Source organism: Magnolia sinica, chromosome 6, assembly GCF_029962835.1.
Source record: "Magnolia sinica isolate HGM2019 chromosome 6, MsV1, whole genome shotgun sequence".
NCBI classification, from domain to species: domain Eukaryota; kingdom Viridiplantae; phylum Streptophyta; class Magnoliopsida; order Magnoliales; family Magnoliaceae; genus Magnolia; species Magnolia sinica.
This window is the reverse complement of record NC_080578.1, coordinates 3,096,079-3,119,958: the sequence shown is the minus strand read 5'-3', so window position 1 is coordinate 3,119,958 and position 23,880 is coordinate 3,096,079. Positions and strand designations below refer to the sequence as shown.

General features: G+C 41.8%; 2 protein-coding genes across 2 annotated transcripts; both read right to left on the bottom strand.

Annotated features, from left to right (window-relative positions):
* Nucleotides 1–3,147: 3,147 nt before the first annotated feature.
* LOC131249462 (uncharacterized) lies at nt 3,148–5,530 on the bottom strand. The gene is made up of 2 exons (XM_058250273.1): nt 4,912–5,530; nt 3,148–3,459 (listed from the first exon to the last, which is right to left on the bottom strand). Exons 1-2 carry the CDS (start codon nt 5,362–5,364, stop codon nt 3,148–3,150), a joined length of 765 nt encoding a protein of 254 aa, XP_058106256.1. The 5' UTR covers nt 5,365–5,530.
* A 9,286-nt stretch (nt 5,531–14,816) lies between these two features.
* Nucleotides 14,817–15,926, bottom strand: LOC131249461 (lysM domain receptor-like kinase 3). Its single transcript, XM_058250272.1, has one exon. The coding sequence runs from the start codon at nt 15,924–15,926 to the stop codon at nt 14,817–14,819; it is 1,110 nt and encodes a 369-aa protein (XP_058106255.1).
* Between the last annotated feature and the right edge of the window lie 7,954 nt (nt 15,927–23,880).

The following is a 23,880-nucleotide window of genomic DNA, read 5'->3' as shown; positions in this document are numbered from 1 at the left end:
GACAAGATCTGCCCCATCCTTAAAATGCAGAGAACCTGAAGATATACTATCAGTAAAAACTGATTGGGTCGAGCTCTACAAATGCTTCAACCATTCAATTTTTGACAAACACCTCAGGTATTAAACGCTTAAAATGATTTTTCATAAATCAAGTATCCTTGTTCCTACATCGACCACCATTCTAATGTCTCTAAGTGACATGCGTAGTGGCTAAAGAGCCGATGGAAGTGTAAGGCCAGAGAAGACACCCTCTGACAGTGAAAGACTTAGTGGTTACCATCCTGATTGGACAAAAGAGTCAAGGTGAGGGAAAGGCCAAAGGCGGTACTGTCCAATTGAGCACGTTGCCCTGATTGAGTAATGATCAGAAGAAGATTACGTTAGAGAAGGCACATTCCATACTGACCTGAGTAGTCGGGCAAAAGCGCCGAGGTGAGGGAAATGCCGTTGAAGGAACCCTCCAGCTAAGCACGTTGCGCTGATTGGGTAACGATCAGAGGAAGAAGATAGGCCATCAAAGGCACTTTTCATACTGACACGAATACTAGAAAATAGTCTAAGAGATGTTTTGAGGAGATTCATGTAGAATTCAACCTTCACCGCCCTTCACCGAATAATAAGCCTTGTTCGGTAAAGTGGGCGGGGAAAAATGACAAATATCACTACATTGATTTAGAATCTCACCCGAAGATCTCACTCGGGGCGGGGGGGGGGGGGAGGGGGAGACTATTGTTAAGAATACCGAACTGGTCCCTCACACGGGAAGAGCAACAATTATCTATAAGTGATATCCCTCCGAGCTAGGGTGACCGAGGTTCAAATGGAAGAGCAATTGGTACGGGACGAGCAATTCCTTCAGCTTAGAGACGAGCTGTCGAGCTGAGTCATCAAAGGACGGAGCTCAGTAGGAGAGGACTCGCCTCGCCATAAATACTTACAACACGGGTAAGGAACCCATGGAGAAGGAGCTCAGGCTCTGAGCCCCGAGCTGCCCAGCATCCCAGGTTGACCATTGATAGAGAGGTGGTACAAGAAATCTAGGGCAAATCTTACATCGGATCTGGAAGAAATATGAATCCAGCTTGATCTCGGTTGAAGATCACTCCAATATATTCAGGATAAGAGTCTCACCAGATCAGGGGGCCTCCAGCGTAGTACAGTGGGATTCAAAGGTCCAAAGCCTTCTCCCATGCCTTATATATACAACCATAGACTTTAAACCAGGGGATGAAAAAAAGGTGATGTATCCAAGTTCTAATCTACCTCACTGTGATAATCTTCTACAAGCTTGATCCAAGCATTGGAGGATGATTCACAGTTGACCACCGGCACCTCCCTGCTCCTCATATTTTCTCTAATTGTTTTAAATCCACCAGATGACAATAACAAGGACATAAGCCATCTCAGCCCTACATCAACCTCATCTATTAACTAGATTCATGGCAACAACAAGTGAGGTGTAGAAAGAGTAAGTCCTACTCAGATTCCACAACATGGCGGAGGATATAGTGCACGTCTATGCCTCATGGAGTTGCAAAGGCATTCTGCACCAGCGTGGGGCTCGTTTTAGAGGTCCATGCCATTCATCTGGTTGGACCATGTTGATCATGCACCCACAAATACGGACGTCCCCTCATAAGGTGGAACGTGTTCAAGTTCATATTTATCCAACTCATCTTTGTAACTTGATGAATGGAGTGGTGTTCACAAATAGCACTTGAATAGATGATCTAGTGGGTCCCACTTGCCATCAAACAGAGTGAAATTAAAGTCGTTGATTCTCATGTACAGAGCGAAACTGATTGCTAAAGAGGTAAATTATTCTTCTTGTCCACATATGAATTCACTGTTTTACATGCCAACCATACACTTTAATTCATACCAAAATGATTAAGATTACCAAAATTAAAAGTTTCAGGCAAGCGTTTATATGCACCCTTATGATAATGATGGGAGAATCTTAGCATATATATATTTCAAAATGAGCTTTTGAAATGTGAACTTCGAAATGTCTAAATAGTAAAGATAGATTAATTCATATAAATCCAAAATCATTATGCTAAATTACATAATTTAGTTCGCAATGTAGAGAATTATCTGATGATGACAAGCTCTGGCGAAGCCCATACTGCATAAATGCTGCCTCAGATTCCCGTCATAGAAGATGAAATGGTGCAGCCATGGGTTTACATGATGCTACAGAATGAGCCCACGGCGGCACTTGCGCAAGTTTCAACCGAGACTTTGGCAATAAATTTCAAAATCCTACGCATGGACGATCGCCTTGCGACTTGCGTTCCTTGCCCTCCGTTGGAACTTGTGGATGTACTTTTCCCTGGCTTAAAAATTTTAATTTAAAAAAAATGCATTACTAGTTTGGTAAAACTCATGGGAATTGTACTGTGCCATCTTGTTACCCTTGCAAGTTATAGATGGTGTGGATCGACCCATCTGCTAAACTGTTGGACTATATAAGTCCCTTGATATATATTGATATACATAACGAGACTCAAGTTTTTAAAGTAATTATTTTTTAACATACTATTAGAGCATAATGTCTTGTATAATTTAAATATAAGTGTAAAAAAAAAAAATGCATTTAAAAATCATAATTAAAGAAAAAAAAAAAGTCTACTAAACCTATGCATTTATTGAAAAATTCAAGCCGCTCGTCAGGTGACCAATGATTCAGTGACCCAATTCGTTGATATATTCGTTTTCACCATGGTACATCAACAAATAATCATCCAGATGGAAGAATCAAACCCTCTTAGTAGGTGGCCCAACAAATAGATGGTTAAGAATAGCTCATGGAAAAAGGCCAAATATTGTTCAGAATCTTCCAATCTGGGTGATGTAATTTTATTTATTTTTAAAAGATGGGTCGTGCACAGTTAGTGATCATATCATATCATATCATATCAACGGTTTGGATGACTAATCCATGGCTCCACTTGGTATTAAAATCTCTACTTTAAACAAACAGAGACTTACTAGTTGGATTTTCATCCGTAGCAAGATGAAATTCTAAGAAGAGGTCATGCTCATGCTCAAACTCCCCGCTACTGTAACACTCGGGACAAAGGTCACATGGATCTGTATCTGTTCCATTCTCTGACATGTTGTAGCTGTAGTACAAGCCCATGATCATGGCCATACACCTGTCGCAACGTGGCAGCACCACGAAGCCACGACGTCCTTAAAGCTAAGGTAATGGTCCCCGGCCAGGTTAATGTCCTCAAACGCCTTACTAGCGTCTGCCTGCGATATCCCCTTTTTAGTCATGAGTCTGATTACCTCATTCACGCTCACCCTCCAATCACCATTGCCGTCCATTTCCTTGAACAAGGCATCTGCTACGTTATTTTTTATGCTCGAAAGGGCCCGGTAATATAAACAGCCTGCATTGAACGCGGCCTGTATTGGGTTATCTTTCACTGTCTTCTCCCGATTTAGTACCTGAACATGTAGATCATTGAATGGGCCTGTTAAAGCCCGTCTTGAGAAGACCAGCTCTTCAACCAATTGTAACATCTTGGCCCACTACTACCCAGGCCCAGATTCTTGAATGTCCATGACTCCCCTCTAGAAATTCTAGTGGAGACACACGTGGTTACATGGAATACGTGTGTGAGATCTGAGCTCTACATATACTTGGAAATATATACTAATCAGATGGGCCAGTGTATAAGGCAAACTTATGATTAAACAGAAATTTTCCATTGGTTGATTTGTATTGAAAATGTCATCTAGGCCAGGAGATCTAAATAGTGCAGGCCTACCTGATGGAAAGATGTGATCTTGCACACGTGCCTCATGTGGCTGCGTGTTTACCTCACCCATTTGAGCCCAAATAACTAGAATGTAGTAGAATCAATCTCAACACGGTAAATGTGGGAGGCTGATATATTAGCCGGGGCTGTCCATCAGTGGGCCCTACTATCATAAATGGCTTATTTTCCAAATGGATATATGGATATTTAACCATCCATAGTAGGGGCAAAAAGATGGACAGTCCAACATGATAAGTCACTGATGTAGAGCAGGTCACGGATAATTTCATGGCCAAGGTGGACAAGAAAAGGCCCGATTGGAGACGGAGCTGATCCGGACCATCAAAACTTAAAATGGACCCATTTCGCAAACCGGAATGAGTTATCGGATGTACCGTATATAATTTTGGGTAGGAGGAACTACTTTAGCCACCCAACCCCTCCATGCTTGGTTGCGATATTCCATCATATTGACAGTCAAAATCCCTATTTATTTTCGTGCTTGCTATTTTTAGTAAGTTTTAGTTTGATTGTAACCCTTTGTACGTTGTGCTTTAGTTGTGTCCAACACGAAAAGTGCTTTGAAATATTAGGGGAACATCATAGTTCAGTCAAATAGGACACTTATTATTTTTGGTTGAAAACCATGCTACCGTTTATAAATAGTAATAAGCTACGATTTTAGGAAGTTTTAGTTATAATATAATTTCGAAACTTATTCTATTACAAATTTTATTAGAATTATTTTCTATTTTTGCTCTCTTCTCATGGATTTGTTTGAGTAGCTGGTGCTTGTATGATTTGTTTGAGTAGTTCCATGTTATCCCCCGAGGAAGACAGTGCTAGAACTCTACATGTCATTCCCTGCGTCAGTCACCCTACCACATTCACTTTCTGAAGCCACACATCAGGACCAGGACTGGCCCAGGTGGGCGGTGAGCCTGGCCTGTTCCCATCCTACTTATTCAGGCTCTTCTCTGAGAGTCAGTGCACAAGAATCCCATGATGAAATACTTTTTTCGGATTCCTGTGAATGATGTATGGACCATCCACAAACATTTCATAGAATGATGGAAATGCTCTCCGGATTGGAGGTACAACTAAATACATAGATTCTCCATTGATATTGAAAACATACCAAAATCTCCTTGGATCGAAACAGCACGTAATTGTCCAAGAACTCGTTGTGCTGGTGCTTGAATGATTTGTTTGAGTAGCATTCCGTGCACACCTCGAACACCTGCCCATCCCCGTCACTCAGCTGCATTTTCCAGCACCTAACGCAACAATAATACAAGCCCATGCCGAATTCGTTGCAACAATTGCATACTGACCTACTAATGTTGGCATAGTGGAACGTTACAAACTCATAGAAATCAAGGGACCGACTCCCGTCCCGGTCAAGCTTGTTAAACAAGGACAAGATCTTGGCCGTAGGCATGGTGTTTTTCAAGAGGTTTATAAGCTCAGCCTTTGATATTTGTCCATCCTGGTCCACATCCAAGCTCTTGAACATTGCGATGATTTGATCCTGTTCCAAACGCGATGCATTCTGGAAGTGGATCCACCCGGCTTGGACGATGCTGTCCATTGATAGAAGTCGATGGATGCAAGAGAAAGATGAAGGGTGGTTGTTGATGGGCTTGTTTTAATAGCTAGCTGTGAAATGGGCTCTAACAGGTGGTTCTGTAACAGTGTTTACAGAACTCAGTGAGTTGACTCAGAGACTTTATTTTTTTTCACTCTCCTTTTCTGTTCCTCAAGTGCGGAGAAGTAGATAGATACAAAGAACTGGAACCCCATTGGGGTGAGTCAATATGTTTGACTCGTAGACTACAGAACGTGGTATTAGGGTTGCTTTGGCACTATCAGTCAAGGTTAACCAACAGCGACATGTGTGGTGCTGGACGCGGATTACCTACTGAAATGGAGTAGTCAATCAGTTTTGTGGGCCCCACCATTTCTTAGAATTTTTTTGTCTTTAGACGCGGATTCCATACCCTGCTTGCAAGCATTTGTCAATATTTCCACGAAGGCGGTACCAACTGACGCCGTTTCGTGGTCTGGAAGAGAAACGTATATGAAACACATACATCATGGTGGAGCCCTACGTGCAAGATTTTATTGAACAAGATTTGGCCGACGGCGATCCACGGATTTGGGGACGCCGATTTCCTGCTAAAGACTTTAGCTGGGATGCAAGGTGGGTCTACGGTGATGTTTATGAGAAATCTAACTCATCCATCCATTTTTTTGAGATCATTTTAAGACACGCTACCAAAAAAATTAAGAGGATCCAAAACTCAAGTAGGTCGTATAAGATGAAACAGTGGGGAAATGAATTCCTAAAGTTGAAACCTTCCTAGGTTATGCCTTAATGTTTATATACCATCCGAACGGTTTATAAGGTTATTTTTACCGGGATGAAGTGAAAACACCGAGAACTTAGACTGATATAAAAATTTTGTGGCCATATAAATATTTCAAAAGAGGTCACTAAATATCCATTGTTTCTTCTCATGTGGTCCATCTAAGTTTTGGATCTTATTTTTGATGGCATATCCCAAAATGAGATCGAAAAACGGATGGGCATGTTATATTTTTCACAAACATTGTAGTGGGGCCCACCCCACCCAGACACCTTGCGTAGGAACTTACTGCAAAAGGCTACCGTGGGGAATCCATGTGGAGCCCATATTGTGAAGCCCAGCTTGATGTATATATTCTGCATCTATGCCATTGGCATATTTTTCCATATCATTATAGGGCATTATTCCAAAATATGAAGCAGATCCAATTATCAGGTGGACCATGTAACATGAAATAGTGGTGATTGAAGATCTTACCATTAAAAACTTCTTATGGCGCACCTTAATGTTTCGGTAGTGATTATTTCCCATCTAATATATTGATACAGTCACGTAAGCCTGAATGAAGCTAAAAAAACCAAATATCAACCTGATCCAAAACTTTTGTAGCTGCATTAATTAGTCAATCACCACCGTTTCCTCTATTATGGTCCACACAATAATTTGATGTGCTTCATTCTTGGGGTTAACGCCCTAGAATGATATATATGGAAAATGGATGGGCTGCATGGATATGGAATAAATAGATCAATGTGGGTCCTACAATAAGGACCGCACCGGACAGATACAGAACTTTCAAACATGCTGCTGGGTCCGGGCGGCAGCAGCGGAAGTGGATTGCGTACAAGTGAGTAACTCACTGCCCTTATCGCACTGAGTAAACTCTGTGAGGTCCACCATGATTTATGTATTTTATCGCCCCGTCCATCCATTTATACAGATAATCTTAGAGCTTGAGCCCAAAATAGAAGCATATAAAAAGTTCAAATGGACCGCACCAAAGAAAATAGTTGACTTGAACTTCTACCGTTGAAATTTCTGTGGTATGATCCACTTGATATTTGGATATGCTTCAATTTTGGGCTCAGCCCCTTTTACTGGCTCAACCACTGTTGCAACATGGTCGCATCACGAAGATGTACAACAAGGCCACGACGAACTCAATGCGCGAGGCCAATGCCCTCAAACACCTTATATGCATCGGTCCATGGTATCCCCTTATTAGTTACGAAGCCAATCACTTCATTTACACTCACCCTACCGTCGTCATCGTTGTCCATTTCCCTAAACAGGTTGTATGCAACATTCTCTTCAGTGCCCGAAAGGGCTCGGTAATATAAACGGCCTGCATCGAGTGCGGCGTCCATCATCTTCTCTTTTACTGTCTTCTCCTCTTTAGTACATGCATATGTAGACGATTCAATGGTGGTGATGTGCTGGTAATCAGACCGCCATTATTCATCAGGGATGTCAATGGGCTAGACGTCACAGGTCCAGCTCAATCACTTGAACTATATGGGCCCCGAACAACCCAGGCCCAGCCTGTTGAATGTCCATGACTCCTCTCTAGAAATGGAAATCAGTTGCTCATCCACGGGGAGGCACGGGTGCCAATATGCAACACGTTTGTGAGATCTGAGCTCTCCATCTACTTGGAAATAGTTATCAAATATCTTCCTCAAAATTCTGGCAGTTTCCCACCTCAGGTGGGCCACAATATACAAGGTAATCTTACGGTTAAACGGTATTTCATTCGTTGATTTGCATTGAAAATGATAGAGCTAACGCTCGAAATACATGTGTTTTAGGCCAGAAGATCTAAATAGTGTAGGCCACCTGATGGAAAGATGTGATCTTGCACACGTGCTTCATGTGGCTGCATTGTTTATGGGTAATGTACACGTCGCCCATTGGAGCCCAAATGACCGGAATATGGTAGAACCTATCTCTTCACGGTAATCGTGGCAGGGTGATATACTAATCGGGGCTGTCTATCTAGTGGGCCCTAATATCATAGATGGCTTATTTTTCAATTGGTTTGACAGTTCAGCATTCTTATTTTCTACCGTTACCTCGAAGGCCACTGATCAGATGACTAGAATCACCTGATCTATGGCTATTCGACCATCCACGGTAGGAGCAAAAAGTTGGACGGTCCAAAATGACAAGTCACCCTGCCGCGTGCGCTCGGGAGAGATCGATCTATCACATTCCCCTTCTGCAGCCGCACATGTCAAGACCGAGACTCGGCCCATTGGCAAGCTAATAGATCCAAGCCCTACCCAAAGCAGGCCAGGCTCGCTGGCCCAGGTGGGCCTGTCGGCCTGTTTCCACCCAGAGAGTCAGTTCACAAGAACACCAAAACGAAATAAGTATTGGATTCCCTCCAAATCATCTGCGGATGGTGAGTGATGTGTGGACCATCCACATTTGGTAGGCCATTCTCAAAATGGCCCACCAATTTTTCATAGAATGACGGAAATGTCCCAACTCGGAGGTGAAACTAAACCCATGGATTCTGCATTGATATCAAGTCTTACCGATATCTTCTTCGACCGAAACAACACGTAATTGTCCAAGAACTCGGTGTGGCTGTGCCAGAATGATTTCTTTGAGTAACATAGTGCGCACGCCTCGAACAGCTGGTTCAGCCCATGCCCGTCGCTCATCTGCATTTCCCAGCACCTAACACAGCAATAATACAAGCCCGTGACGAATTCCTTGCAACCATTGCAAACCGGCCTACTAATGCTAGCGTAGTAGAATGTAACGAACTCATAGAACTCAAGAGATCCGTTCCGGTCCGAGCTCGGCAAAGAGAGACAAGATGTTACTCGTGGGCATGGCTTTGTTCATGAGGCCAAGAAGCTCACACCTGGATATTCTTCCGTCTTTGTCCACGTCCATGCTCTTGAACAACGCGATGATGTGATCCTTTTAAGAAGGCAATGCATTCTGGAAGTGGACCAACCCGGCTTTGTGGATTCTATCCATTGATAGCATTAAATAGATGCAAGAGAAAGATGAAGGGCGCTTTGTTGACGGGTTTGTTTTTATAGCTGTGATTAAGTTGAGGGCTCTAATGAGTGGTGTTTGTGTTGAATGCAGTCTTAAGTAACAGTAGCTATGGAACTCATTGAGTCGACCCAGCGAGTCTTTTTTTTTTCTTTTACTGTTTTCTTTTCCTCAACTTACTTGCCCAGATAGGTGTAAATACAAAAACCAGAACCCATTGGGGTCCAATGGATGATCATCCAGATCACAGTAACTGTAGCCACAAGTACACTGTACAGTAGAAGTAGATAGACGAAAGCCCACAAGCGACGGATAGCGACTGTCGGCAAAGTCAATAGCAGGACGTATGATATCCACACCCATCTTTTTTAAAAGCTACATCCTATTTTTAGCACTTCCGGTGCCCGGTACAATAATAGGACAGACTTCTACAAGTGCATTACCAAATAGGGCGCAGATTAGATGAGTCCAGGGTAACAACTCAGTGGGTGAGTCTCTGATCGTGGGGCCCACCTTAATCTACCTTAATCTATATGTTGTAGATCTACGCCTCCATCCTTTTTGGCAATTCATTTTAGATCCGTGACCTAGAAATGATGCATAACCAAGTCTTAGGTGAGACCCCGAGTTAACCCCAGGCGGTGCGGCCCTTACTGTGGGGCCCATCTTGATATATGTATTATGTATCAACACTGTCTATCCGTTTTTCCGTATGATTTTAGGGCATTATTCCAAAGACTAATCAAATCCAATTATCAAGTGGATTATTAAAAATAATTTGTTGGTGATTGACTATTAATGGGCTACAAAAATTTTGGATCAAGCTGATTTTGTTTTTTCCCTTCATTTAGGCTCATTTAACCTTATCAATGGATTGGATGGTGAATAAACACTACTAGATGGTAAATAAACACCATGCAAACATTAATGTGCCCCCCTAAGAAGTTTTTAATGGTAGGACGGTCAATCACCATTGATTCTTATAGAACGATCCACCTAATAATTGGATTTGCTTTCTTGCTTTCTTTTTGGGATAATTTCTTAAAATGATCTGGAAAAATGGATGAACAGCGTGGATACAGTATATATATCAAGGTGGTCCCCGTGATAAGTGGGGCACCATAATTGGCTTTCGTTTTGGATTAAACTGATTTTTTTTTCTTCCACTCATCCAGGTCTGTGTAACTTTATCAATAAGTGGATGGCTAATAAACATTACGGTGGACTTAGGAAGTTTTTAATCGTGAGCATTCAATGAACCTTCTTTCTTGTGTCGTGGTCCACCTGAGATTTATATCTACTTCATTTTCGGTGCCATGCCCTAAAATGGGCTATAAAAACAGATGGGTAGCGTGGATGTACAAAACATATATCCAGATGGGCCCCATGACATCATGGACTTGCCCACTAAGTTGTTACTTGGACTCACTTAATGAACACTCTACCAAATAACAAACATTAACATGGTCATGGGACAACCCGATTTGGCTAACTCAACTCGTCCGACTCGGTCCAATCTGACTTGACCCGAACTAAATGGGTGAGTTGGTCCAAATCGAGTAAGCTTCGCCTAATTCGAACTCAAATTGAGTCAAGTTCGAGTTACTCAGTAACTCAATCTGACTCGACTCAATCCGAAACTCAACTCGACCCGACTCTCAAACCCTATCCCGACCCGATCCCAACTCGATCCCAACCTCTCTCTCCCCCTCCCTCATCTTCCTCCTCTTCCAAGCCCGACAACCACCCACCACCATCACCCTTCTCTCTCCTCTCCATTCCCTCCCTCCCTCCCTCATCCTCCTCTTCTTCCTCTTCCAAGCCCAACAACCACCCATCTCTCCACTCCCTCTCTCCCTCATCTCTCAATTTGACTCAGTGTCAACTCGACCCGACTCAGTACTTCTGACCAGATCGGACTTAGTCTGGATCAGTCCAAGCCAAATCGAACTTGGATCAAGTCAGGCATGCTAGACTCAGTATCGAGTCGGATCAAGTTTGGGTCAAGCCTATTTCAAAATCTGATCAAGTCGAGTCAGCCCTAACCCGGTCCGACTTGACTAGATACCCAGCTCTAGCAACTGCCCCCAAGGCTTTTAAATGACATGTGGTAATAATGTAGAAGCATCCAATCATTAGCATCGGAAATGGACAGTTAAAATTGAACTGATAGCCGAAATAACTCCAATCATCTTGATCCAACCATACAATAGACCCCACTTTGTATTGCTAATGACTCAAAAAAAAAAATAAATAAATAAATAAATAAATAAAAATAAAAATAAAAAAAAAATAAAAAAATTGTACTCTTGGTTCGATGATTTAGCCACGTGTTCCATAGCTCTTAAAAAACAGACGGCTGTAATAAGTTGGCCCGGTTCACAGGGTCAGGATCATCTGATTGGCGTGATTTTGGCATTATAGTTAGCTGATAATAGTACCATTGAACGAACAGTCAGATTAAGGAGGACTAACCTGTTGAAATTATTGTGCAGCCATGGTCTGATTCATAGTATGTCCGTGGCCCATCTGATGAGTGGTTTGCTGCAATTTTCGTTGGAGATGATCTTTATGGTATTGTCCACCCTTGTCACGGCTTCGATGTTCCTTTGAAGTAAGAAATGGATGGAAAATGGAAAATAAAAACGCTTTATGTTAGCATGCAACGTTCCATGTACATGTGATACTTTCTCATGTAAGAACTAAGAAAGGGTTTATCCCTGGAGACATTATTAAAGATTATACGCATCAGCAAAAGTGAAAGGCCAGATCCGTACGTGTAGGCCATAGGTTCATCCGGTCCATTGATTTGAAAACCTCCACCACTGAAGGGAAATGAGTCAAACAACTTACAAATTGGAAGATTATATCCTTTCGATCAATGGCCTACAATTTGATGGTGAAGGAGAAAAAACAGTAGTAATTCGTATTCAACGAGAATTGGTCTCACGATCAAGGGGTTGGATTCTTTTAATCTGGGTGATTTTAACGGAATTCCCTAGTAAAAGTAAGGCCCATCAAATCAACGGCCTTGATCCCCTAACTAAGGTCCCACATGCGTAAAATCTTGTACTAAACAATTGGGCCGTACACTCCCGGGGGAAACCATAGGGCCCACTTGTCTATGCTCACGGAACGCCCAATCTGGACCATTCCATTTTCATCCATCCTTTTTAACACGTGCACCCTTCTTTGACTACATACGCAAGCACGGTAGTTACGATATGTTCGAGCTGCGTGGGGCCCACCATGATGTGTGACACCTTATGGTATCAAAGTCATATTCGTGGACAGGCTACTCATGGCTTATGAGTCAAGGTCAGTCATCGGCCGTGGGCTTGTCTAATATGTATTTGATTCCTGTGATAGTTTACCACCACTGTTTAAATGGTGCCTGACTCTTCGACCGTACACAAGTTAAAGTTGTACAGCCATCCAATCTAGGCTGTGTAAATTGCTGATTGCTGACCAATTGTGGATGGGACATGGCCCAAAAATTAGACTTATAAATTGAAAGCAACCATCCGATTTTGCTATTGGAATTTGGACCATTAACTACTTCACATTAACCATCCATTTGATAGTCATTACTTGGACGGTTAGGATTTCTTGATCAATGCACCTTTAGAAATATGATCCACCCATAAGATGCCCTACCATTTGGTTGGTCTGGATATCCATACACGAATGCCACGTAAGAGGAAGATGAGTCACCACCATTTTCAAAACAGTGAGAAACAAGGAACACAGAAACAAGACGTAGGTGATCAATCAACCACCACAATACGATGGCAGTTGTCATGGTTAGGGCCCATCTGATAGAGAGCTCGGCTGTCACACGCGTGTGCCGTAGTTGCGCACGTGAACTGGCAAGCAGGCAGGGTTTCAGGCATTGGTTTTAAGACCCGGACGACTCTGATGCGACTCGTCCTTGTCAACTCGGGCTGGATCGGTATCCCGAGTCACGACTTGACTCAGGACGTGCCAATTGGTCCAAGTCGCTGAGTGGGCCTGATTTGACTTGCCCATGGCCGAGATTTAGTAGAAAAATACACCGAACAGGAGGTTTTTCACACTTAAAAATAGGCCTAGGACAGGCAGTGGGCCCACATGATTGCATGAGAGGATGACCTGAACCGTCAAAACCCAGTGGGCGTGATCCAGGATATAGCTACAGTCCAACTCCAAACCGTGCTGATTACAATCCTCACTATCGAGTTGTGGACAGCTGGAAAATTTGCGCGGTTGGGATAATCCAACCATGAGGCATGCATGTCGGTCCAATGGGCTATTCCACTTCATGGAAGGAGCTGGTTTTTAGCCCAACTTAGCTATCGAAGAAATGTTGAAGAATGGATGGTTAGGATCTTTCAATGTGGAAGAATTTTTTATTTTATTTTTTTTTGGGGACTCTTCCCCATCCAAAATGAGACCCATAAGATCAAAGGTTTGGATTCTCAAGCCATCCACTCCATTCCCTGCAGAATGGGTGTCTCGCATCCACATGCATCGGGACGCCTGATCTATACAAGTGGAGCCCATGGTTAGTTAATCCGGACCGTTGGCGTGATGGGTCCCACGATGATCGGGGATTCACCAAAGGCCATGAAGAGTGTAAGATCCGAACCCTTCAAATCAGTGACCTAAATGATGTTCCGCCCACATTCTCTTTGCAGCCCAAAAATCAGCTCAATCCAAAACTCAAGTTGGCCACACCATATAAATTCATGCCTAAAACCTCTAAGCTCACCTGCTGTGGCCCACCTGAGTATCAGAATGTCTGATCTTTTTTGCATCCGTTCATCCTGACAATGTGAATCTTCTCAGTTCAATGGATGGCTTATAGAAAACAAGGTGGTCCCCACACCCAATCAAGAAGGTTTCAATGGAGGGCATCCCCATCCCACCTTATGGACAGATTGGACGTGGTCCCTACATCACGGTAGGTCCCACAGTATGCGTTGTCGAACATTGCGATCTTGCATAGGAACCGGCCTCCATGCTACGTAGCAAAAACGGCTACCTACATTTTTGCAGGGTAGAGATATCCTACAAAAGTACGAAGGTGGTGGGATAGGTGGGCCACGGCAATTACTATTCAACGGCATGTCGGTCATCATTTCTCATCTAAAGATATCCGTGCCCTATCCCTCAACGGGTGCGTTCACACCGTACCAGTACGCCCGGGTCTATCATGGGTCCGCGTGACGTGTTCATTTGATCTTCTCCGTCCATCATGCCAGAAATCAGGCTGATCAAAATCTCAAGTGTTCCACACCATAGGAAACAATGTAAAATCATGTCTAAAACCTCTAAATTTACATGGTGTGGCCCACCTGAGTTTTTAAATGGCCTGATTTTTGGTGTCCCTTCATCGTGATGGGCTGTCAATGAATGGCTTGGATGGAATACATACAAAACAGTACGCAAGACTCGAGGGAGGTTTTATTCGTTGGGCTTCCCCCATGGTGTGGCAAAGCGAAATTTTGGGACATGGCCGAACATCACATAGGCTCCAAAATAATTAGAGTAGAATGTTGATTTCTATACTTCAACCATCCATTTGGACGGTCAGGATCATAATTGGGACAGTTAAGTTAACTGTACAGAAAATCCACCCGTGCATCATCGTGGGCCCCACAAACACCGGGGTCTATCATCATCTAACCACCAATGAAATAGTAATCCCATCATTCCCTCTCATATCCTCCTCCCACTTCTCAGACATGATCAAGACCCTGGACAGCTCATTCGAGACCCACCTCATAATCGGCCTCTTTTCCGGGTCCGAGTCTACACAAACCCGAGCAATCTCAACCACCCTTTCTACACAATCCAATGGATAGGAATCCATCATCCTCCCATCAACCCAATTTCTCAAACCCCTATTCACATGGCCCAACCCCTCCACCAACGAGATCTTCCGATACACGGTCTCCTTCTCTTCATACACGTATCGTACGGCCTCTTCGCCCGTCAACAGCTCCAAAAGCACAACCCCAAAAGCATATACATCGAGCTTCGGTGTAATAGCCCCGCCCGTCACGTACTCGGGAGCCATGTACCCATGGGTCCCACTGATCTTTACGCTGCCCGACCTCCTCGTCTCGGCCTGTCCCGACACGTGTCGCTCGCACGTGAGCATGTGCGACCCAAAGTGCACGAGCTTGGCGCGGAAATCGGGCTCGCTCACGATGATGCCCGAGGACTTCACGTGCTTGTGCACGTAACGTATCGGGATATCGTGGTGCAAGTACTCGAGCGCCTTGGCGATATCAGACCCGATACGGATCCGATGTATCCATTTGGAGAGGACCGTGTGCCCGATAAGATTTCGGCTACGGAGGCAGTGGGCGAGATCGGCACCCCTCTGGAAGTCGTGGACGAGGTACATGTGGGACCCGCACGCGTAAGCGCCGATTAGTCCCACGATACCGGCGTGGCGCACCTTGCAGAGATCGGCGAGGTGGGCGCGGAATTGGGCGGCGTCGGGGGTGGAGTTTGGGAAGGGGCGTTGAGAGACCACGACGGTTTTGCCGCGGAGGGTGCATTTCCACGCCGAGGAATTGCCGAGTTTTGGAGATTGGAAGGCGTTGGTAGCTGCTGTTATTTCAGAGGAGGAGAAAAGGAGGTTGGTTTTTTCGGTTGGCGAGAGTTGGATGGAATTGGAATCTCTGAGAGAAGAGGTTTTGGGGGATTGGACTTGGCGCTGTTTGGGTGGAGTTATTGAGATTGGGATTTGGACTTTGTGTGGGTTTTGGCGACACATGACTTTGGTTTGGATTGGGTTGCGGTGGTTTGTACGTTTAAGGAGATTTTAGAGTGTTTGGACGCATGAAATTGGAGAAGTGGGGTGTGGGTTTTTGGAGATGGGGAGTTTTGAGTAGTGTTAGGACACAGGGATTTGAGGAAACAGAAAGTGGGTTTTAGAGATGGGGAGTTTTTATAAGTGTTGGTACAGCTGGATTTGAAATTTTTGAGGAAATTGGAGTTGGGTTTTGAGGATTGGAGTTTGAAGGGTGTAACGATACTTGATTTTTTATGTTTTTGAGGAAATAGAAAGTGGGTTCTGGTGGTGGGGAGTTCAGGATTGCTAGTGGGTATTTGATTTTTTATTCTCCCTAAATATCTCGAAAAAAAGCATATTATTTCCACTTACATCAACTTGAAAGTTGACGAGCAAGCGGTTTAAAAGGAGTGACTTAAATTTGTGGGTTCCATTGTGACGTATGTAACACGTTCATGTCGTCCATCCGTTTAAAAGAAAGTGGTAGATTCCAGAGACTTCGGTATGATTTGGACAGTGGAGGATACGTGGAACCGAATTTTTCAGTGGGAGGAGACTTTCAGACATCAGCTTTTGACTGGGAAGATTCCTCAGTCGATACGGTGGTGGGCTAAGCAGTAGGTCAGACCCTGTTTGGCTTTAAACGACAAATGTAGCCTAGCAAAGGAAGGGAATTCCTCATGACCCCAGGCTCTCTAGGCCCACCAAGATGTCTGGATCCTCTGCTTCCGCTGGCAGGAAAATCCTGCTTGTTGCAATCTGATTAAGCCACACAATCACACGTTACATTTAAAGCAGCGGTGTTGACAACGTCACCGGTGTACCAATCAGGATGCAGAAAATCAGAATTTTCCTGCTTCTCGTAAGGAGAGGATCGAGTTTGTTTTCCTGACTGTAGGGTCGACCTTGATGTATTTGTTGTGTATCCACGTCATCCATCAGTTTTTCCAGCTCATTTTAAGACATGTTTCTAAAAAATGAAGCACGTCTAGATCTCTACTTGATCACATGGTTGAGATTGAACGCCGGTCATTAAAAATGTCTTGTGGGCTACAAAAGTTTTGGATCAAGCTGATATTTCTGCTTTTCCTTTTCAAGTCTCTTGTGGGCCACAAAACTTCTTGTGACCTTATCAAAAGGTTGGATGGAAAATAAACATAACAGTGGGCCCTAGAAAGTTTTTAATGGTGGGCGTTTAATCATCACAGTTTCCTGTGGTGTGGTCCACCTTGAGATTTGGATATACTTTATTTTTTAGACCATACCCTAAAATGAAGTGAAAAAATGGATGGACAGGGTGGATATACCACACATGCATTAAGGTGGGCGTTACACTCAGGGAAACACTCATTAACGTGTGGGGATAGAAGCTCACACTGCTGAAACCTACAAGGTGATGTTCCATACGACTCTAGTCTGCAACCAAACGCACCCTTGAAAAAGTTAACAAGATCGAAAATTGTGATTAAGATGTCGCATATAAATTTGATGTGGAGGACGTGGCCCACCAAAAATGAGATTAACGCCTTATCTTGATTTTGTGGGATCTCCTATCCAAATAGCCCCTTAATTAGGGTATGAATGGATTAGGTTTGGGTGAGTTAGGTCGAGCTTGAGCCAAACCTATTTACTAAACAGGCTAGGAATTTCAGCCCGATCCCAACCCATGACCTATCACTTATGGCCTAGGCTCAAAATTCCCTCAACCAAAGCCCAAAGCCCAAACCAGCTCGACCCATTTTATTCAAATACGGTGGACTTAGACTAGACCATATCTGATATGATCAAACTCAAGTTCAAGAATGAAATAAGAGGTAAAAGGCATGCCCACCTAACTAACGCATTGCCATCCCCACCCTTTTAAGCATTGTTTGACTTGTTCCAGTCACACCCAACTCGCCTGAGTTGACTCAGACTTAACCATAAGTCTTTGAATTCTGGGGGTCAAGGGAGGCCATGGTGACTCAGAGCAAGTCGAAACATTACTATTGGCTTTTTTTTCTTTTTTTTTTTGGGGTGGGGGTGTCAATACACACTACACCGTTAGCCACCCCCACTAACCTCAAGTGTTGAAACAAGGTATCTCAACTCAGTCTACTAGTTGAGCTATGGATCAGGGTGTAACCATCATACAACACTCATGCGAAGCTGAAACCATGCAGGTGGGGCCACCCACAGAATTTTAGTTTTTGGAAAGTGGTCCCCATGGTTAGATCAGCCAAACTGTTGATCAATACACATTGCACTGTTAGCCAACCCGACTGACCTCAAGTGTTGAAACAAGCACTACAAGAAAAGGGGGCTTTAGCCTCAGTTCAAAACCGTGGCTAAAAAGGTTAAAAACTGAAGCTAAAACCTTTAGCCTCAGTTTTGCCTCAGTTATCTAAACCGAGGTTGAAACCCCCGTGGCTAAATGCTTTAACCTCAGTTTTAGCAACCGAGGCTAAAATGACATTTATACCCTCGGTTCTTCAAGTGAAGCTAAAAGAATATTTTAGCTTCAATTTTCTCGAAATGAGGCTAAATTAAAATTTTAACCTCCATTGTTTCCAACTGAGACTAAATCCAAATTTAGCCTCAATTGCCTCTAACCGAAGCTAAAACTATTTTTAACCTCGGTTCTTAACAACCGAGGCTACAACCTTTAGCCATGGGAGTTATAGTCTCAGTTTAGGTAACTAAGGCAAAACCGAGACTAAAGATGAATTTAGCCTTTGTTGTCGTCAACTGAGGCTAAATTCAATTTTTAACATCATTTATTAATAACCGAGGCTAAATCTAGTTTCTATCAACAAAAGTTAACAATATTATAATCAACCAACGATGGAACCTGTGCATGTTTCCCGCATTTAACATTCATCAAGACAACAATCAACACAATACCAACAAAACAATTAATGGTATATTTAAAGTTTTCAAAACAAACAAACTGCCATTGCTGCTGTTGTTGTACATCCACGATTTCTGTCATTGCTGCTGCTGGCTTCATTGAGAGAATTTTTCCTTGGTTGTGTTTTTTTGGGAATTACACCACAGGGCACTGAGGTGGGGACTGTTGGAGGTCTCCTTCTTGAGGAAGCAACATAATGTGCTGTTTGGCCATTGATACGAGATATGTACCTATGTTTGCCTGAAAATAGAAACACAAAATTGTAAGAGGATAGACATAAATCAAGAGAGATCATACAAAAGCATGATATACCCCATAGATTGCACAAAAAGAAATCAAACAAATAGTCTGCGATGAATTTAAAAGAGCAAATAAAAAGGAAAATCAAATGAAAGAATCTAAAGAAAATAGAGCATGAGATTGGATGATCACTGTTTTGGTATCCCTGTTTTGTTGCTGCCTTTGTTTCCTTTTTGTTTCTTAATAAAATCAATTGTCAAAAATAAAAATAAAAAATAAAAAAATTTCATAGTTCGCAGCACAGTTTGTTGGTGTAGGCTCAAATGGATTGAAGATTATCAGTAAAAACCATCAAAGATCATGCAATTCAAACAGGATGAAAGAAGAACGCAAGTATTCCAAGATCAGATAGAAGATGGAAACAAGTATCACTGAAACCCAAAGCTACATCAACCTAATAAAATGTCTCATCCACATTTAAATTGGAATACCATCCTTAACTGCTGTCATAGGAGCACTTCATCAAGTTTATTCAATGCACACACCATGGTTCTTCACAAACTAATCGAAGGCATCCAGCAAGGAAATTTAATAAAGTAATAACTAATAAGACAGTAGGACAACTTAAAAATCGGTCAAATTCCAACTCATTGCTCAACCTTATGTATGTCCCTTCACCAATGAATTCCCAATTACTAAGGAAATAATTGGAAAGACCAAAAAGATTCCATGGCTTAAAGAGTATCATTACCTGCAAATGATGAGTGTACGCCAGACCTGCATAGGTGCTCAAACTTTGGTCGAAAGGGCAAGTGCCTTCTCATAATATGAGATCGCCTCATTGTCCATCCTGACAGACAATAGATTTTTTTCCTTTTCAGTTTTTGGCATCAAGGCTAATGAAATATGAACTTCAATCAAATTCTTAGTCATGCTGCGTGGTAACCAATAGTTCCTACAAGGAGCGTCCATCATTGATAAGAATGTTGTTTGTCAGCTTGGCCAGATGAACATCAACCAAATAGACCTTAATCTACTGGTAGTGCATGCTAATCAAGAAATCTCTCAAGGCCAATGGATGGTACAACTTGAAGAACTACAACACAATTAATTGGTTATGGCCGAAACAATTCTAGCAAGAAAGAATGCAGAAAAGATTCCAAAGATGTTCGACTCAAAATAAACTCAAATTACAAAATGAGAACGTTTCCCAAACACACATTTTGTTAGTTACCTCACAAATTGTGAGAAAATTCCCTAGTGACTAGGACATTTTTCCATTGTTGACAGTAACAAACCATTGTGCTTCCAATAGCTCACATTGCTCGCTGAACATGCAGCACAACTCTGGGCAATCTCACTCTCACAAAGAAGATCCACGCATTACCATGAATGCATAGAAGATGATATTTAAGTATCATTGTTATGCTCTACAGCAATAAGCTTTAATAAACCAGACTAGGATAAGTATGCCTCAAAATCAGACACAAGTTTAGACACATCCTTATCAGTCTCTCTATCAAAATGAATAAATGAAACAAAAGCTCAAATTACAACTGATACAGAGACACAAATGATCCATGAAGAATCTTACATGGAATAACTTCCATGGGAATGGCATCATCAACTCTTTCTTCTTCTTCTTTTTTTTTCTTTTTTTTTTCTTTTTTTTTTTTTTGAATTACTTGAATGAGTCATATAAGAGTTACTGTAAGAAAAATAATTTTCTGAACTCATGTTACCTCTAGAACAAAATAGATGGCGCACTGAATGAAAGGTCCAGCCATCGGGTCAGATAACAAGCAATGGCTGAACTCTAACAGTCTCATCCCACACTGCCTCATCCACCCCAAAATAAATCAATGAATTGCTAATGGAAGTGAGCTCACCACAGTGGGCCTTTTTTTTTTTTTTAAAGGTGGGGGCACACCACCTGGGATCCATAGATAGGAAGGATGCTATACAGAGAAATTGAGGGCACCACGAAATGACTGGGCCTCACCAAAATATATACCTCATTCGGGCAGCAACCACAGTGGGCCTTTTAAGATGGCCTTCTTTCATTCTGTAACGTAGATCCTCACATTCTTCCTGCGACCACAAACATGCAACAAAGAACAATTCTAAGAGATGGTGCTTGTAAGATAAACAGTTGTAGTTCCCAAACAGAACAAATTCAGTAAACATCCCTAATAAAGAAAACACATACCAAAAGATTTTGAGGCTTCACATCCCTATGACAAACCCTGGGTACACTGTGAATATAAGCTAGGCCCCTAAAAATCTGGAGAACAACACCGAGTCAAAAAAAAAAAAAAAGAGAAGACAAAAGAGAAGGAACAGATAATTAAACGGGTGCAGAACCTATTAAATGCAAGAAGGATCTCATACTTGATACGTATAAAGTTGTAACCAATTTAGAATAAAAGAAAAAAAAAATCAGTCTATATCTGTTGGGTTATTTAGAATTCATAGTGAATCATACAAATTGTAAATCCAACTTGTCATATTAGGTACAACTATAAATTGCAAAGAAAAGATTGAGACTCATTTGGTTTTGATTCAATCTGAACCTCTAAAAAAAGATAAAAAGAAAGTTTAAGTATAGCAAGAAGAGCTTATAAAAGAAATTGAATTCCATGATGGTTTTGATTTTATATGAACTTCTAAAAAGAAAGAGAGCTCTGATGAAAGAAACAAAAATAAATTAATTAATTAATTAATCATTTAGCTATGTATTTGTGCAATGGTAAGTTGAAGTATAACAGCACAGTGCTTGCAGAAATGAGGACACAATCAACCATGTCAACTCAATGTAGTACACATCAAACCAACTTATGATGAAGTATTTAACCTTTTAGAAAAACCAAAGGAATGAATAGAACAGAAAGCTCACCATATTCAAGCTGAAATGTTCAATTGAGAGAAATGGAACTATAAGACCCCAGAAAATGATGTCCGTTAGCATGACAACACCTGCGCAAGTCTTTCAAATGGACAACTTAAAAATAAGACAGTAGGACAACTTAAAAATCGGTCCGCACCACCACCGTAATTCGATATGGGAAATTGGTGGTGGGCCAGATTCGTTGATTAAACAGAACTGAATTAAAATAAAATAAAGAATAAATCGGAAGTGGAACTAGAAAAAGACCTGATTAGCGAAGCCGACTCCACACCCTAGGAAGATCCTTCCTATAATGAGCATGGCAAAGTCTTGGGCAGCTGCATTTAACACCACACCAATGATGGAGAAAATCCCTGTTTTGATTTTCAGCCCCAGCTGTTTCTGATTTAAGCTGAAGCATGGATACCACGGTTTCTTTTGCAGATTTCAATGATTTAGGAATAGTTCCTCCTGCATTGAAGGCCTGTTCAGGGCCTAGTGAATGGACCATGTGACGAAATTCCCACTAATCAACCAATCCTAACCATCCATTTGACGGTTAAAAGTCAAACAGCAATTGGCTCAAATTCCAAAGGGCCAAATTGAAATATCAGTTGGGCCAGCAATTAGGATGGCCTGGATATGTGGTTACCTGTGTAACTTTATGCCCCGAACACAATTGGGCAAGCAATTGGACAGCCTGGATTGTCATATAACCGTGACATGTGTATGTTGGTAGAGTTACCACCATTTTTCTTAAAATTGTAGTTAACTATCAAAGGAGTCATCATACATGTCAGAGCTCACAAACATCTTGAAAATGGTAGTTTAGTGAGTCATCTTCCTCAAATGTGACACTCACGCATGGCTATTTATCATTTCAAAATTCACATTAATAAATCAAAGATAATCATCATTTGATTGATGGTTATCAAATGGATGGTTAACAGGGAATGGTTTAAATTCCAAGGCAAAATCAAATGATTAATTTCATGTGGCTGGTGAAATTCTGTTTTATGCTCAAAGCACAATCGGTTAAGTTATTTGTACAATCTAGATTATCATATAACTTTTCCATGTTCTGTTGGAAGAGTTGTTACCATTCTGAACTTGGCAGTTACTCCTCACATGGCACACAAGTTTAAACAGGCTCAAACAAAGAAAAACCTTGAATGTATCTCAGAATTATTCCAAACAACAGTTTAGCTTCTTGGTGGTGATGCTCCAAATTCAAAAATCAGCAGTGTGCTTATTTCATTACCACAATAATTTGTGAAAATGATTAGTATTTTCAGCAAAAACAATGACTAGATATTTATTATCATTTATTTGTGGGCTCCGTGTACTCCACTGGGCATGGATTTAAGTAGCGTTTCAGAACGTGACTCGTCTGGGGACCAAAACCAGTATGACTTGCCCTTTCTTCGTCATACCCATAGACAAATGAATATGCAAATAAAAACTCTACAGAATTATATGATTTTCAGCTTGGTTCTTGAAAATTACCTATATGCACGCTCTCTTTTGCCTACTGCTATTCTGCTTTCTTAAAAATACTAGTTTCGCCTACTTTCTTAGAAATAAACTAAGAAAATGGACATAATCATAAAACCATACAGATTAACTTGAAAATAAATAATTTGGTTTTTTACTATCATCATCCCAAGTATGCTCATCATTAAGGAATAAATATTAGCAGAAAGAAATTGTATTAGACACATACCTGCAAGTTTTTGTAGATATACCAAAACGGTCATAATGGAAGCAAGAACGGAATCTGCACATATCAATTAAATGTCTGAACAACATACTTTATCTAGGTAGTATTAAGAAATACGATCATACAAAACTAAAACAGTCCAATCAGATATTTGGATTGTTAACTCATAAGGTGGCCACACGTTTACAAACATAATGGA

What these genes read in the sequence shown, in the direction of transcription:
- LOC131249462 (XM_058250273.1), bottom strand. Translation starts at nt 5,364, where the DNA reads ATGGACAGCATCGTCCAAGCCGGGTGGATCCACTTCCAGAATGCATCG. An exon ending in TTCGATCCAAGGAGATTTTG is followed by an intron (nt 3,460 to 4,911) that starts GTATGTTTTCAA and finishes CTACATGTTCAG; the next exon opens with GTACTAAATCGGGAGAAGAC.
- LOC131249461 (XM_058250272.1), bottom strand. Translation starts at nt 15,926, where the DNA reads ATGTGTCGCCAAAACCCACACAAAGTCCAAATCCCAATCTCAATAACT.